Source organism: Oryctolagus cuniculus, chromosome 4 (genome assembly GCF_964237555.1).
Source record: "Oryctolagus cuniculus chromosome 4, mOryCun1.1, whole genome shotgun sequence".
In the NCBI taxonomy this organism is placed as follows: domain Eukaryota; kingdom Metazoa; phylum Chordata; class Mammalia; order Lagomorpha; family Leporidae; genus Oryctolagus; species Oryctolagus cuniculus.
In genome coordinates, this window is record NC_091435.1 from 121,636,630 (window position 1) to 121,651,364 (window position 14,735).

The following is a 14,735-nucleotide window of genomic DNA, read 5'->3' on the forward strand; positions in this document are numbered from 1 at the left end:
GCCTATTTCTCAAAACTCATCCTCATGAAGTTAAGCCCTGACAGAGATCAGATATCTTTTGATAGCTTCAATCTCAACTTCCTGTCCTAAGGATTCTAAGGAATTCACAAGGATTCCCTGTCAGTCTGCTCCTCAGTGAACCCATCCTAGGGTGATGCATTTGGCTCTCTCTGTTTTGTAGGTGTGCACACAACAATGACAGAAGGGATAGCATTGAGGTCTGATATTTGCTCTTTTCATGCTCTGCTGGGTCTATCTTTGTTGTAGAAACAAAGAAGTCACCAGGAATGCATGTTTATCAAAATTTCCAATAGTAAGCAGAAATACACTTTTGGGGGCTGGCGCTGTGGCACAGTGGGTTAATGTCCTGGCCTGAAGTGCCGGCATCCCATATAGGTGCCGGTTCGAAACCTGGATGCTCCATTTCCGATCCAGATCTTTGCTATGGCCTGGAAAGGCAGTACAAGATGGCTCAAGTCCTTAGGCCCCTGCACCTGTGTGGAGACCCTGAAGAAGCTCCTGGCTCCTGGCTTTGGATCGGCACAGCTTGGGCCGTTGCAGCCAACTGGGGAGTGAGACATAGGATGGAAGACCTCGTTCTCTCTCTGCTTCTCCTCTCTCTGTGTAACTCTGACTTTCAAATAAATAAATAAATATTAAGTTGCTCATCAACAGTCAGGGTGAGGGCTGATCAAGTCACCATTTCTCATAGTGTTCATTTCACTCTAACAGGTTTCCTTTTTGGTGCTCAGCTAGTTGTTGATGAGCAACTTAATATGTTACCCCTCTTAGTATTTTTGTTTGTTTGTTCTACTTAATACTTTTGGTTGAATACTGTAATCAATACACAATTCTTCTTAAGTGCTGAAACTTAACTGAAAAGTGATCACTGTTAAATATAAGAGTGGGAATAAGAGAGGGAAGAGATGTGCAATTCGGGACATGCTCAAGCTGACTTACCCCAAACGGTAGAGTTAGAAACATACCAGGGGATGCCAATTCAATCCCATCAAGGTGCCATGTACCAATGCCATCTCACTAGTCCCAGTGATCAATTTCTGTACACAATTGATCATAATGATAGGACTAAGAACCAAAGGTATCACATAAACAAGAATAGTGTCTGCAAATACTAACCGATAGAATAAAAAAAGGGAGAGAACGATCCAACATGGGAAGTGAGATACACAGCAGACCCATAGAATGGCAGATGTCCTAAACAGAACTCTGGCCTCAGAATGATGTGTTACTGTAAGTATGAAGATTAACTCACTTGCTGAAATAAAAGGTAATTAGAATGTTTATTCAAGATGAAAAAGTAGGTTTCTTCTATTTAGAAATCTTCAATAAGACAAGACCTTTCTTTTTAAAACAGCAAAAAAATGTGCTGACTCTGTAGACAGGCACTATTGGGACCCTCTTCACTTTCCTTTAAAGGCTTACATCACCATATTTTTGGAGTAAGTTATTTCAAGAAGAACTAATAAAGAAGAATTGGGAGAGATGGCCATTTGGGTAAAGAATAAAAATCAAAATCTATTAGAATTGATGGAAATGGGCAAGATTCGCTGGATCACAAAGAAAAAAACAGTATATTCAATCGTAGATGTGGTTATATAAAAATAAAACTGTTAGAAAAGCAACAGTGAACTTTTATATCAGTAAAAAACCTTATAAATATGCACAATTAAGAATAAAAAGAAACCTCAAAACTCTCTCAAAAGCTGTGTTGGCAGGCAGCATTTTGACTGCCCCTTCCTGCCACAAAGTCTGGCTTTGGTTTGGGGGTTCAATAGTCTCCAGTCTCAGGGAGTGAATCTTGGCCTAAGCCATTCCCAATGCCAATGTTTGAGTTAGGAAGGGGCCTCCAGGACACAGTCTAGGAAACAAGGCATGAAGAGGATCCCCTGGGAAGTTTGTGTTGCTCTGTAAAGAAAGGGAGTCAGTGCGTTGTCCTGTCTCTAGATCCTGTTTTATGAAGATGTGCCCAGAACTCTTGAAATGATCACACAACCATAAAAGTCACCTACAGCCTGCACTGAGAATGGCAGGCAGGCTCCAGGTGCCTGATGAAATCCCTCAGCCTCTGGAAAAGCATTAGGAATCACACTGTCTCATGGTCTCTTGCTAGTGAAGATAATAAACCCTTTCTTGTCTGGTCAATGTAGTGGATTTTCAGTTTCTGGCCTACAAACATATCTTAAATGACACAGCATTTAGATTGAGACTCTAAGTCCGACAGATTGATTTTTACAAGGAAACCTGAAGTTTAGTTGACTAACAAAGGAGCAGTATAAAGAGTACAGACTATAGAAGCAGAGAACTAGGTTCAGATCTCACTTTGCAGCGCCCCAGCTGTGTGGCCTTGGGCGAAGTACTTTATTTCACTGAACTTCAGTTCCTTGTAAAATGCCCATAGTTACACCTCCTTCATAGGTGGATGGGAAGGATTAAGTGTAATAATGTAATAATAAAGGGTCTGTCAAGTAGGAAGCCAAATAAATGTTAGTTTCTCTTCCCCTAATTAGTCCTTTGCCAAGATGAAACACTAACTGGGTTTATTAGACCATTAATTCCAATGCTTTCTTTCCAGCAGGAATGACTCTGACAGCAGGGCTGGTGTCATCAAGAGTAATTTCTGCTGAAAAGCTTCCAATCTGAACGTTTCTACTGTGACGGCTCACATGGTGCAGAAGGGATCAGGCAGGGTTACTTCCAGCCCTGGAGAAAATTGATGTGATGATAACCACAGTGGAAGGGTTTATGTGCCCTTGATTGTTTTATTCTCACACCTTAAAAAGGGGATGTGGGTGGAATTAATGGACTCCAGGGAAGTGTGATTGTACTAACTTCTCCTCCAAATTATGTTCACATTTTCTGTCACACCCTACCAAAGCTAAACGTGTTCTACTGATAATCATTACCAACCTCCCAAATATAATTTACACACTATCTTAAGGAGAATACTATGTTTGAAGTATAAAAAAACAGGAGCTGGAATTAACAAGAAGTACTATGGATTGTATTAATAGAAAGTACTATGTATTGTTGGTATAGTAAGAAAGACAATTGCTTATTATTTACCATAAGTAAGTAGAATTCATATTTTCTTAAATAATTATTCATCTAATTGAATGCTCATTTTAATAATAAAATTTAACTAGGAGACAATTTAACACCAAAAGCCTTAGTAATACATTTATACTTTGATCTTGAAATTATACATCTAGGAATTATTTAAGTAAAGAATGAATTATTTGTACAATGTATTTAAGAGGATTTTTCTTGCAGGCAAGAAAAAAAACTAAGCACTAAGATTGTAAAAATAATTGAATTATGGAATGTCCACACAATGGAATACCATCCAGCTATTGAAAATGGAATTTTAGAAAAATATTTATCGACATGGAATGATATGAACAATGCTTTTTCCTAAGGATTTTAGTTTTATCTGTTTCGATTCTGCCTATTTTCTGTGATAAGCATGAATTAAGTGTATAAGACAGAAAATTCACTTTAAAATGCAAAGAAGGAATTAGTAAAGTATTTTAAGCTAAATAGCAAATAGACCCCTTTATTATTATCACATAGATTTTGAGCTCTGGCTTGTCAGACTTCACCCAAACTCTGATTTAGGGAGTTGAGATTGTGGAAGGTAAAGAGAAACTCTGAGGACAAGGAAATTTCAGAGTTGCTCTCACGGGTGGTGATTTCTCCCTAGTCAGAAATCCCTGGGTGACTTGGCCTTTCTCGCCCAGCTTGCGCCACTATTAACTAGCAAACTAGGGGGCTCTGTCTCAAACTAATGGTGATCTCTTCAGTCGGGGGTACCCAAGCCTCTGCACTGAGGTGCAGAAAAGTTTCAGAAAACCCTTCTGCCTCTGATTAGTTGATTCTAGGTTAAGTTTTCTTCAAAAGGGAAGAAGCTGATCAGTGTCTTCTGTGTGCTATGCCTCCTGGCAGTCGCCTCCAGGTGAACCAAAGCTCTGGCCTCTGTCAGAGTCTTGCCTGCTGCACCAACCAGGACTGATTCATTTATAGCTATGAATAATGACCATTGTCCCTGACCCTCTGCTATGTGCCGTGCACCTGCCAAGCACTTTCACGTAAGCACACTCTACATTATTTCACTTAAACTCTGCACAGCAGCCCTGGATGATTAAAGCTATCACATTCCCATTTTAAAGATGGAGGAACAATGTGCTCAAATTGCATAGCTAGTAAGGGACAGACTCAAAATGGGAACCTAAATACACCTGGATTTTACTGGGGATCACTTAATCAGTTAAATGAGGGTGTTTATAATTTACCTGGGGAGAAAGTTCAACTGGCCATTTCTGGGTATTCCCAGATCAGGGTGAAAATGATTCCAAGAGCATACTAAGCCACTTTTCAACCCTAGGAGTATTTCTGCTCTACAGTGTGTCCTTGGCTGCTGGTAGTAAGGACAGCCAAAACATAACCAAGGAGCCTTGGGTGTTTAGCTCCACTCTGACTTGCTTGTCACTTAACCTTTCCAAACCTCAGATCCCTGTGCAGAAAATGAGCTTGATAATATGTCACCTAAATACCTCATTTGTGCGTATCAGAAGAGCCAGTGTATATGTAAGCATTTTTAAAAGCACAAAGGGCCAAGAAATCTTGATTACCCCATGCATATAAATTACTCCTGCCCTCAAAATCCAAAAGCAAAGTAACTTTTATATAGCATTTTGCAAAAGACTGAGCCAGAAGTTTTAGAAATACAGAGAAACCTTAATGTAAAAAGTCCCATGTGTAATGTTTCCCCGTATTTCACATTAATAAGTCCTGAGGAAAAGGCATGGACACAGTGTTCCTTTCTCCCATCCCCTGCTTTTGATTTAATATTTCCTCTCAAGGTGCGTGAACTTTTGAACAGGAGGAATTTTGCCACAGGAATTAAGACTCTCCTGTGACTTAATGTTAAAGAAATCTCCTTAGTCTTCTTGGTTTCTGTTCCCTAGGAGCAAATTGGAGCTTTGGCAGAGAGTTGATACACATTCTGTTTTAACTTAAAATGATAGTTGGCTCAATTATCCAAAAATACTACACCCAGCTTTAGGATTATACTTGCATGAAGGAGTAATTGCTCAAAAAAAAAAAAAAAAAAAACTAGTTTCTATGGGTAGGGAGAAAAAATTTTTTCTTGGCCATTTTTAAAAATCACTCTTTAAAATTGTAAAAATACATGACCATGTTTAAAAATTCGAACAGTATACACAAAGTCAAAGACAAAAGCACCCACTCTACAGACATATCCACTTGCAATTTGTAAACATTCCCAATAATCTCACATACATATTTTGATAAATTTTCCATTTCAAAAAATGGATATAAATATATATCTATTTTAATAGTATCATTCATACTATAAGCTACACTGAAAAAAATGCTTTTTTTCTCATAAAACATTGTTTGTGTGGTTTTTCAAATCCACATGTGTGGCTCTAGCAGTTTTAAACCCCTCTGCTGCATTGCATTGCATGAATATACCGTAAATTATTTAGACAGTTTTCGCTCAGTGGATATTTAGTTGTTCATAGTTTTTTTTTATGCATCACAAATGATGCTGCAGCCAACTTAACCACATGTTCAATTATGTGAGCATATCTTTAGGAAAATTCTTAGAAGTAAAATTGATAAACCAAAAGGGCTATGAATTGAAAATGTGGACAGATACTGAAAATGGCCCCCTGAGGTGGTTAGGCTCATTTGCTCTCCCCCAACCACTGGTTGAGGAGAGCCGCACCTCCGCCAATGATGAGCACAGACTTTAGAAGAAACTATGAAACAGAAGTGCATACTCTCTATGATTCAGTGGACACTGGATTACAACAGATATTTTAAGTCTTAGATAACAGGAACCTGGAAATGTCTGCCCTCAGGTGGATGTGAGGCTCCGCACTCTGAGAAGAAACACTGTCATGGTAAACTGAATCCCATAAAGAAGGAATCAACCGTCATGAAGTGCTTTCTGTGTGCTAGGCACGGTTCGGAGTGCTTCACAGGCATTAAGGTGCCTATTCCAATGACTATAGGGAAGGTACTTTTATAGCTTGCATTTTAGATATGAAGTTAAGCCACAAAGAAGTTGAGTAAATTCCCCATGATCCCCTAGAAGATTAGTGATAGAGTTCCTATTTGGACCTAGGGAGTCTGGGTCCACAGTCAGGTGTTTAGACACTCATGCATTTAGCCTGTGTTGCTACACTGTGCCAGGAATGACACACGCACAATTTCACCCTCACAGCAACACAAGGGACTATTCTCCCATTCCACAGAGATGTTAATGTGGCTTCCAAAGTGAGAGGCCGAGGAGTTGTATCCAGGGACATCTGATCCAGAGCATCATCTGTTGAATTATTCTACTGCAGTGTGCTTTCTTATAGGAGCTACATGTCATTTACAGATGAGGAAACTGAGACTTCAGGAGACGTATGAGGTGGCAACATGGAGATTGTTGCTGTCACCAAACAGAGCACACCCTATTTTCACTTCATCAGAGTTATGTACAATGAGAATGTTCTTGTTTCCTTAATCAAATGCATGTGGCAATTTGCTGCCTCCCATAAAGTGTCACCTCAAAGTGTCCAATGTGTACCAAAACTGAATGCAGACTTATTTTTTCCTAATTCCACATATCAACAAAGCCAGTATAGAAAGAATGACATAGGTGAGAATGCGCAGGTAGATTTCCACCCTGTAGAGATGTATACCATTACAATATGGTAGCATCATAATTCTAATCCCAGTGAGGAATTCATTATCAGTCCATCAAAAAAAAAAAAAAAGTTTGGCACTGGTTCCTGAACTTACCACTGTATTTCTTTATTGAATACAGAAAGAGTCAAGGACATAAGGGGTGTAAAAGAGTTGTATGAAGAAGAAGAGTTTCAGAGAAAGGCTTCTACGTGGGAAGTCCCCATTAATCACTCCTTCTGCTCACACCACCAAGACCAGGGTAGTAACCGTGGGCTTGGTCCCTAGGATGTTTACCACGGTATCCTCATGTGTAAAATGGGTAATAATCAATGGTACCTATTTCCTCAGTCTGTCATGAGGGGTTATGTCTGCTTTAGATCACTGCCTTGAAGTTTGAAGGCAAAGCACAAAGTCACCAAAGCCCACAGAGCCAGGTGCTCTCCCTTTCATGGCTCAGCATCTCATTCCTTTTGTGTTTTGATGCAATCAGGAAAACTGTGCAGCACCTAAGTCTGGAACCAAGAAGGGGATTTCTACTCACTGGCTTACGAATCCTCCATTCTCTGGAGGTCAGAGAGCAAATCCTGTATTTCTGTGTCTGGCATCCCTAGTTATGAATGGGGCATCAAATTTATGTTATCACTGTCACAAAACAAAGAACATGTTACCGGAGTTTATCTTTTGATTGCTACAGAGTTTTAAGCATACGTCTGTGTATATGGTTTTATTTAGCAGGCTTTGTAGGTTAATTTCATTAGCTCTTGAAAGTTTGCTTTTTTTGACACCATGGATGCTAACGTGATATTACTACAAATGTTTTCCTGTACTCTATAGTAAAACAAATCAGCCTGGAACAATATGCAAATTAGATGATTATATCTTGTTCAGTTTTAAGGGCAATTAAATATTTGCCTTGAGCTCCTCATACAGCATTGCAAATATAAACTTTCTATTCCTTTTTGTGCCTAAACTTATTTAGCATCAACTTTTTTACTATTATTTTCCTTTCATTGAAAATTGGGTTTTCAATTATATGTCACAATCGTATAGTATATGGATCTTTATTTGCAAACATATTTTGTCTTTTTTCTGTTCTTGTTGAATAAATTATCTTTATTGCTTTGTTAATTGGGTAGTGGGAGAGTGAGAAAGAGTCTGAAATAAATAAATAAATAAATAAAAATTTAAAACTCTATGCTATAATTTTTTCTTTCAATTTGATTTCCCATTACTTTCTCTTCTCCTTTCTTGGATCTTGCATGATCCGTTTCTTCCCATCTTTCTTTTCCATTTACCCAAATGCATTTTGTCCTCCCTGTCAATTCATTCATAACTTGGTTAAGAATATGCTTTCTCTGGACAATATTTCTTCTCCAGTCTGCTCCCCCATCAAAAATGTAATTGTTCATCTCCACCAACAAATGCAAAGGATTGTGACATCTTGAAAAACAAAAGAATAACAAAAGAATAACACAATTTTTAAACCATGTTGATGATATTTACACTTCCATACACAATTGTCAATGACAAAACAGCAGGAACAGTATCTCCAGTTTCCTTAGACAGAACCTATCCTTCCTTAACTACCCTTCACCTTAAGGAAGGGAGACAGCTTGACAACATGATGCTTAAAGGATGATGTTTTCAGCAGTGGGTGCACGGTCACTCTACAAATTATACTTTTAAAGTCCTCATATTGTATGTAAGTCATAAAAAATGAAATGTTTGCTGAGACAATCTCAGTCATATAATGGGGAAACTATTAGGTAGGGAAAGTGTTTTACAATCAATTTAGGTATTTAGGGTCATATAAATCTGTTTTATAAAATAAAGATCTGGTCTATAATATATCTACAACCTGGTAGGAAATACTAATTAGGGACAGATGGCAAGTGTGACATTCCTACTGTTTAGTACATACAATATATGCTACAAAATGGCACCAAATGTTTTCCATATAAGTTCAGAAAAATAAAGCCTGTTTTTACAGCTATGAAACTGACTGCAAATACGATCACCAACAACTTCAAAAGTGAGGCGAAAATGTTTTCTAATGTGGTTGAATGTCGGGAATGCTTTTACATAGCTTAATATTTTTGATATACATTAATACATATTGTAATACATCCAAAAAATGTTACTAAGTCTTCAGTCATCCTACATCATTCAACATTCAATTTGAAACCTTCACCAGTATGTTTACATTCAAAGACCAGACTCTCATACTGAATAGGACAGGATCTTAGATACATTTGTAACACTGGAAATGAAACACACTTAAAATAAAAATCAGTTCCATACAGCAATAGATAACAGTAATAGCCTACACATGTTTTTAATGGCTCTTAATATAATATGCCCTTTCAAGGAATCATCTCTACACACTGAGATGTGTTTTTATTGCACTACTTTGAGTAATTATGAATTGAAGATGATTGATAAAATAAATATTGATAGTTAAATAATTTTTGACATATACATAATCCTCTAAGTATAAGGTTCTATAAGAAATAAAGTATTAAATCTTGAACAAAAAAAGGAAAAGTATTTTTCACATTGACTTTTAAGAATATTCACTTTTATTGTTACACTCAGTAAAGTATCTTACCAAAGTTCACAGTCATCTCTAATTCAAATAAAATCAACACCAACTGTGTGCTTCATAATCAATACAATGAAGAAAAAATTATTGGCCAATTTAAAATAATTAGTCTACTTACTACATCTTTTTAAATGTAGCAAGAAACTTAGAGCATTAATACTATCCTACTCTGATCCCCTTAGTAAGTGAATATTTAAGATGCTTCTGTTTTCAAATATCAATATCTACTGTACATTTAGAAAACCCACTAGTGAAAATCAATTTTATTTAATTTCTTAGAAAATCACTATTTCAATCTACTTTTCTTTGTGAATTCTGACTTGCTACATTATTTTATCATCTTTACAACAATTAATAATTATTGATCTCAAAAGCAAAGGCATAACACAGTGCAAGAATTATTATGAAGAAGCAAGTTTCTATAACAAATGAGCAATAATCAAGACAAGTTGTTCTTCTTAAGAACACAGCACATTATAGCCATAATTAGCTCACCACCAAAGTGAGAAATACACGTACACATTTTTCAAAATAAGTCTTTTAAATAAAATATTGCAAGCATCTTTGTAGCTTAAGGATTGGAAATAGCAATTAAGTCTAAACCTTAAATCATTCGTCTTTGTAACTAGAAGAGCCAGTCCCGGGGACGTAAATCTCACCCAATGAGACAAGGGATGCTGGGTTTATTATTAATTGCTAAGTAATTTCTTAATTTTGGAATCTAGCACCCAGCCCTAGCAAATAAATAGTGTGATTTATGAGCCTGCACTCTGGTGTTGCTTTACCAGAGTTCAATCAACACAGGCACATGCTAAATGTGCAGTGGGAACACAGTTCCTCCAAGTGAGAAAACGCAGCAGGGCTCGGCAGTGGGAAACCTACCCCACCTACTTATCATTCAAGCACTAATATTTAGAATACCTAAGATGCCTGCTGAACACTGCGGCTCAGCATCCCCTGGGGTTCCTCCAAAGCAGAACCACATCTCTTCCCTCAGTGATTACTGACTTTTAAGAAGGAAGGTAACGCGGGGTAGAAATGCTCATGCAGCAGCAAGATAACTCTTCTCTCCAAATTTTCAAAACCCATGCCTCCTACACCACACACACACACCCCACATACATATATACATTTCTTTCTAATAAAGGAGGGATTTTTAAATGGGTGTCTACAACATGCTGTTTGCATGGATTTGAAAAATGTATTTTTCCTCTACTTGCTGCTGATGTGTAAGATGTTTACGGATCTGATTAGGAAACCTGGATGTACATAAAAAGTCGAGCTTTCAATGAAATTCCTTTAGTGAAATCTGTCGGCATGGACCTATGTGCACATAAATAATAAATATTTACACACACGTGCCTACATTAACAAGGACACATGCACACACGCACCTCAGCCAGTAATTAAGCCACACCGTTCTGCAAAGCCCCTTTGCCATCTGCTTTTGCATGCATGTCATTCAGAAGACACATGTTTAAAACATAATAAGCAGCTGCATACAATGCACACCAAAGTGGCATGTTTAGAGGAGCAAATACATTACCAGACGCATTTTGAAGTTTCTGGAACACCTGCAGGTAAAAGGAGCCTGCAAGCCGGATGCTGGCACGCGATATTCCTCCGAATCACAGAGCTCGATGTGACCGTGGGGGAATGTGAGGGAGTGTGAGGCTGGAAACCTTTGAGTTGAGCTCACTCTAGGCATCAGAAAGCCTCAAAGAGGGGAAAGAAAAAGGCAGCCCACAGACAGCTAGATGAGAAACTTCTGGCTCCTCTCCAGCTCAGGAATGAATTCTCTGTCATTTGGAGACGTATAGTGATGGAAATGAAGAGAAACTTGGATTTGCGGCTGAATTTGCTCAGCCATGCAGAAATGGGCAGGTAACAGTCTCTCACAGCTCGTTTTTAAACAGTCATTCAGGAACGAGACTGAATCAAAAAATTAGCAGGCATCTTTTCTGAAAAAATAAAAAGGCTACTCCAGCTAGCTTCCCCAGATGCTTTACAAACTTCAAATGGATCATTCCACCAGCTATTTGTTGCACATTTTATTAATCCCAGTGCAGAGGTAAACTGGAAAATCTAATTCTTTTTATGTAGAAAACTGGATTTATTGCTTCTTTTTATAACACACTTTAGACATATAAATACACAGATTTACTTACAGAGTTCTCGTTTTTCATGTAAAACCACTACTGTTTGGTCCAGATAAAATGCTAAAAGGCTTGTTCACAGCTTTTCAAGAAAGTGAAGTTAAAAAAAATGTTTTAATACTCAGAAGCTTAGTTGAGTCCTGATATTTAAATATAGAGTTTGAAGCCAAGTGAGTATAAAGGAAGAGCCCTGAGCCATTAAGAGGCAGGCATGGAAGAGATACAGCTATAAGCAAGCATTGAGCAGGCAGGTGGCTCAAGTCTATAAATACATACATAATTAAGAGTAGGAGGAGGAAAAAGGCTTTGGCAAATTCAGTTCTTAGAGACAATAGCTGGTTTTTTTGTTGTTTAGGTTTACAAATAGGCTAATAATTTCTGGGGAGCACATGTGAACTTCACATTGTCTGAAGAACTCTGAAACCTTACAAACAGAGCATGAGGTTGGCAGGCATTGCACACTGGCAATCCATATTCAAATGCAATGAGGAGAAGGACAATGTCACCATGAAGGATGTTGTCCTATTACATTGTGCCTATGTGACTTAACTCCCCATCCAACCCTGCAAATAGCTATTTGCCTGGACTCAACAGCAAGTGTGATCTCCATGGCAGGGAGGAGGTGGGAGGCCCACCGAATTTGTTTTACTCTAGGCATACTTTTGGGAGGCTCAGGGTTAAAATCCCTGGGCTGAGCGTAGGCATAATTCTTTCCAAGGCCACACTTACCTATAATAAATTCAAAGTGGAATTAATGATGTCCAATTAAGCTATTCGTTATTTTAACTCTTAAGGTCAAGGGCAGAACAGTATTTATTTTTATTGAGAGAGAGTCAATGGGAAGAATGCTAAAGAAGGCCAGGCTCACCTTCAAGCAGGCTCAGTAAACCTGTACTGAGAAGACTATAGTCTTCCTCACATTGCGGTCATTGGTCCTTTCAGTCTAGGTTTGTTTCTCTCTCTCCGGTGGCATTTGCTTCACTCATTCAATTTCAGTATCTACTGAATTAGGCACGTGATGCTGCCCAGAACATAATGACACTTAAGACTGTTTTTCAAGGTGCATATGACCGCCCAACAGTACCGCTGCAGGTTCAGTAGGGGATCGACACATCACAATTACTTTATATACCCTTGCTCACCACCATCACATCTTTCATTTTGCATTAATCCTCAATGGCTTGAGGCAGCAAAGCTTGCATGTGTGGGTTGAGCAATCTCCCCAGGTGACTCTGGCCAAGTCCTCTCCCTCTCTCCCTAGGATCACCTGAAATTCAAGACCATTGTCACGATGTCTTCAAGTCACTGAGGGAGGAAGGCAGCCCATCAGTCACTGCCTTCAGACTATAGCAACACAGCACCTCCAACTGACAACCAATTTTGGATATCTGTGGGCTGACCCACCGTAGGAGATGCCTCTACTTAAACTAGTTTGACACAAAGCCTGAGACCATAGCTTCTAGATGGATTTGGAAGCCAAACCTGAAGGTAGAAGAAAGCCCAAATATTTTAGTTTATTCCCATGACCTCTCTGGGCCTCTGTTTTCTTACCTCTAGAATTGGAGGGCAGGGAAGGCTTTAGTCTCTGATTAGTCTGCCAAAATACTTCCAGTTCTATACCCCACAGGCACGTGAGCAGGGGAGAGCTGAGATGTGGACTCAGTCTTTCTGATTTCTGTTTTCTCATTGTTTAAAGTACCTGTCCAGCAAATGAAGCCTGGTGGGGGAACCTTCAGGCTGAGGAGTTGTGTCCAGCTTTCACAGGCTTGTCCTTTTATACTTCTCCATGGAAAGACTACCAAGGAAGCCACAGCATGAGGAAAGTTCACTCTGTCAACTCCTTCCATCTTTCCACAGAAGCTGCCTCCACTGCCCCCCAGAAGCCCTCTGTGGCAGCTCCTGGAACTATCAAGCCAGCGGTGACACAACTAGAAGCCACTCGGTCCTGCCACAGCAGATGCGCCGAGAACAGGTGGAAACCTAAGGAGGTAAGTTCAGAGCCAGCCCACAAGGCAGCTCCCCTGTCTCTGTGCCCAAAGCTCTCATGGTGGAGGATATTTGTGCCACTCCTCAGAGATGTGAGAGAGAAGACAGCCGTGCCATCCTCAGATGCTGGTGTGCCCCTCCCTCTACCAACTGTCAGCACAGAAGACTGGAAGAGCCCCCTCTACCTCTCCCCATTGTTCTGCAGTCAATTAAATCAGAAAGAATGGGACCTTGACGTGCAGTTTGAAGACAGAACTCAGATGACCCACTAAAATATAAACTGTCTTGCGGAATATTCTTGGAAAAAATAATTTTGTCTATCTCTCCTAGTTTTCCATCAATGACATCAGAAAATCTTGACCTGGAAGCACAAAGATATAAAAGGAAAAAAAGGAGGTGGACATGTTTAGCGATGGTAATACTGCAGAATATGTAGAGACAGATCTGAATTGGCAGGATTCTTCGGCTAGTAGCCACGTATCTTTGAGTGAGCCACCTAAATCCCTTTATAGTGTTTCCTGCCCTGGAAAAAAATTATCTACTTTATCAAGTTATTCTGAAAGGTAAACGTCTGAAAAGTGCCTGGCATTTGATAAGTCACCCAAGAAAGAGGACCTCGTGTTAAAATAATCAAAAGTTCCAGTGGCCTTTGGTACCTCCATTAGCCTGTGAGCCCCTTAAGGACAGGAACTGTCTCTGTCACTTTCCTATCCCTTGTGTCCAGTATGCCACAGGCCTCCACATTCATTCCATGAGCTTGTATTGAACATCTGGGATAGGCGTCAAGGGCACAGAAGTAAACAAGACAGATGTGGCCCCTTGCCTTCATGTGGCTCAGTCTAGTGAGGAACATGACAATTATAGTGCCATGAATAACCAAAAACATACATGAATTAATTAACTAGTTAATAACAACCTTCTCATTTTTTTTTTGTTCATAAGAACTCAGACAATGTCAATGGCACAAAAGCAAGAAAATCTGTGAGTGCTTCAGATAATTACCTTCAAACCTGGGGACTTGGGGCTGATGGGTTGGCCCTCATTATGTGGCAGGTCTCACCCCATGAGCCACCCCCTGAGACCCATCAGGCTAGCCCAGGAAGCCCTTTGATCTGTGCTTACAGTTTCTTCCAAACCACTGCAAAACATTCTGGTTCCTGGTCTCACTGTTTTACACCCAAGCTGTCTAAAATGCAGTAACCTTTTTTTTAAAGAGCAACTGGAATTTTAATTAAAGATCTACAGATCTAGCCAAGGATATTTTTCTA

General features: G+C 39.2%; 1 protein-coding gene across 1 annotated transcript in view; it reads right to left on the bottom strand.

The window, feature by feature from the left end:
• IQCJ (IQ motif containing J) overlaps positions 1–11,505 on the bottom strand; it is a 179,652-nt gene extending 168,147 nt beyond the window's left edge. The window contains exon 1 of the mRNA XM_070073246.1: positions 10,872–11,505. Coding sequence (XP_069929347.1) covers positions 10,872–11,033 — 162 coding nt within the window. The 5' untranslated portion in view covers positions 11,034–11,505. The remainder of the gene's footprint in view (positions 1–10,871) is intronic.
• Positions 11,506–14,735: the final 3,230 nt, after the last annotated feature.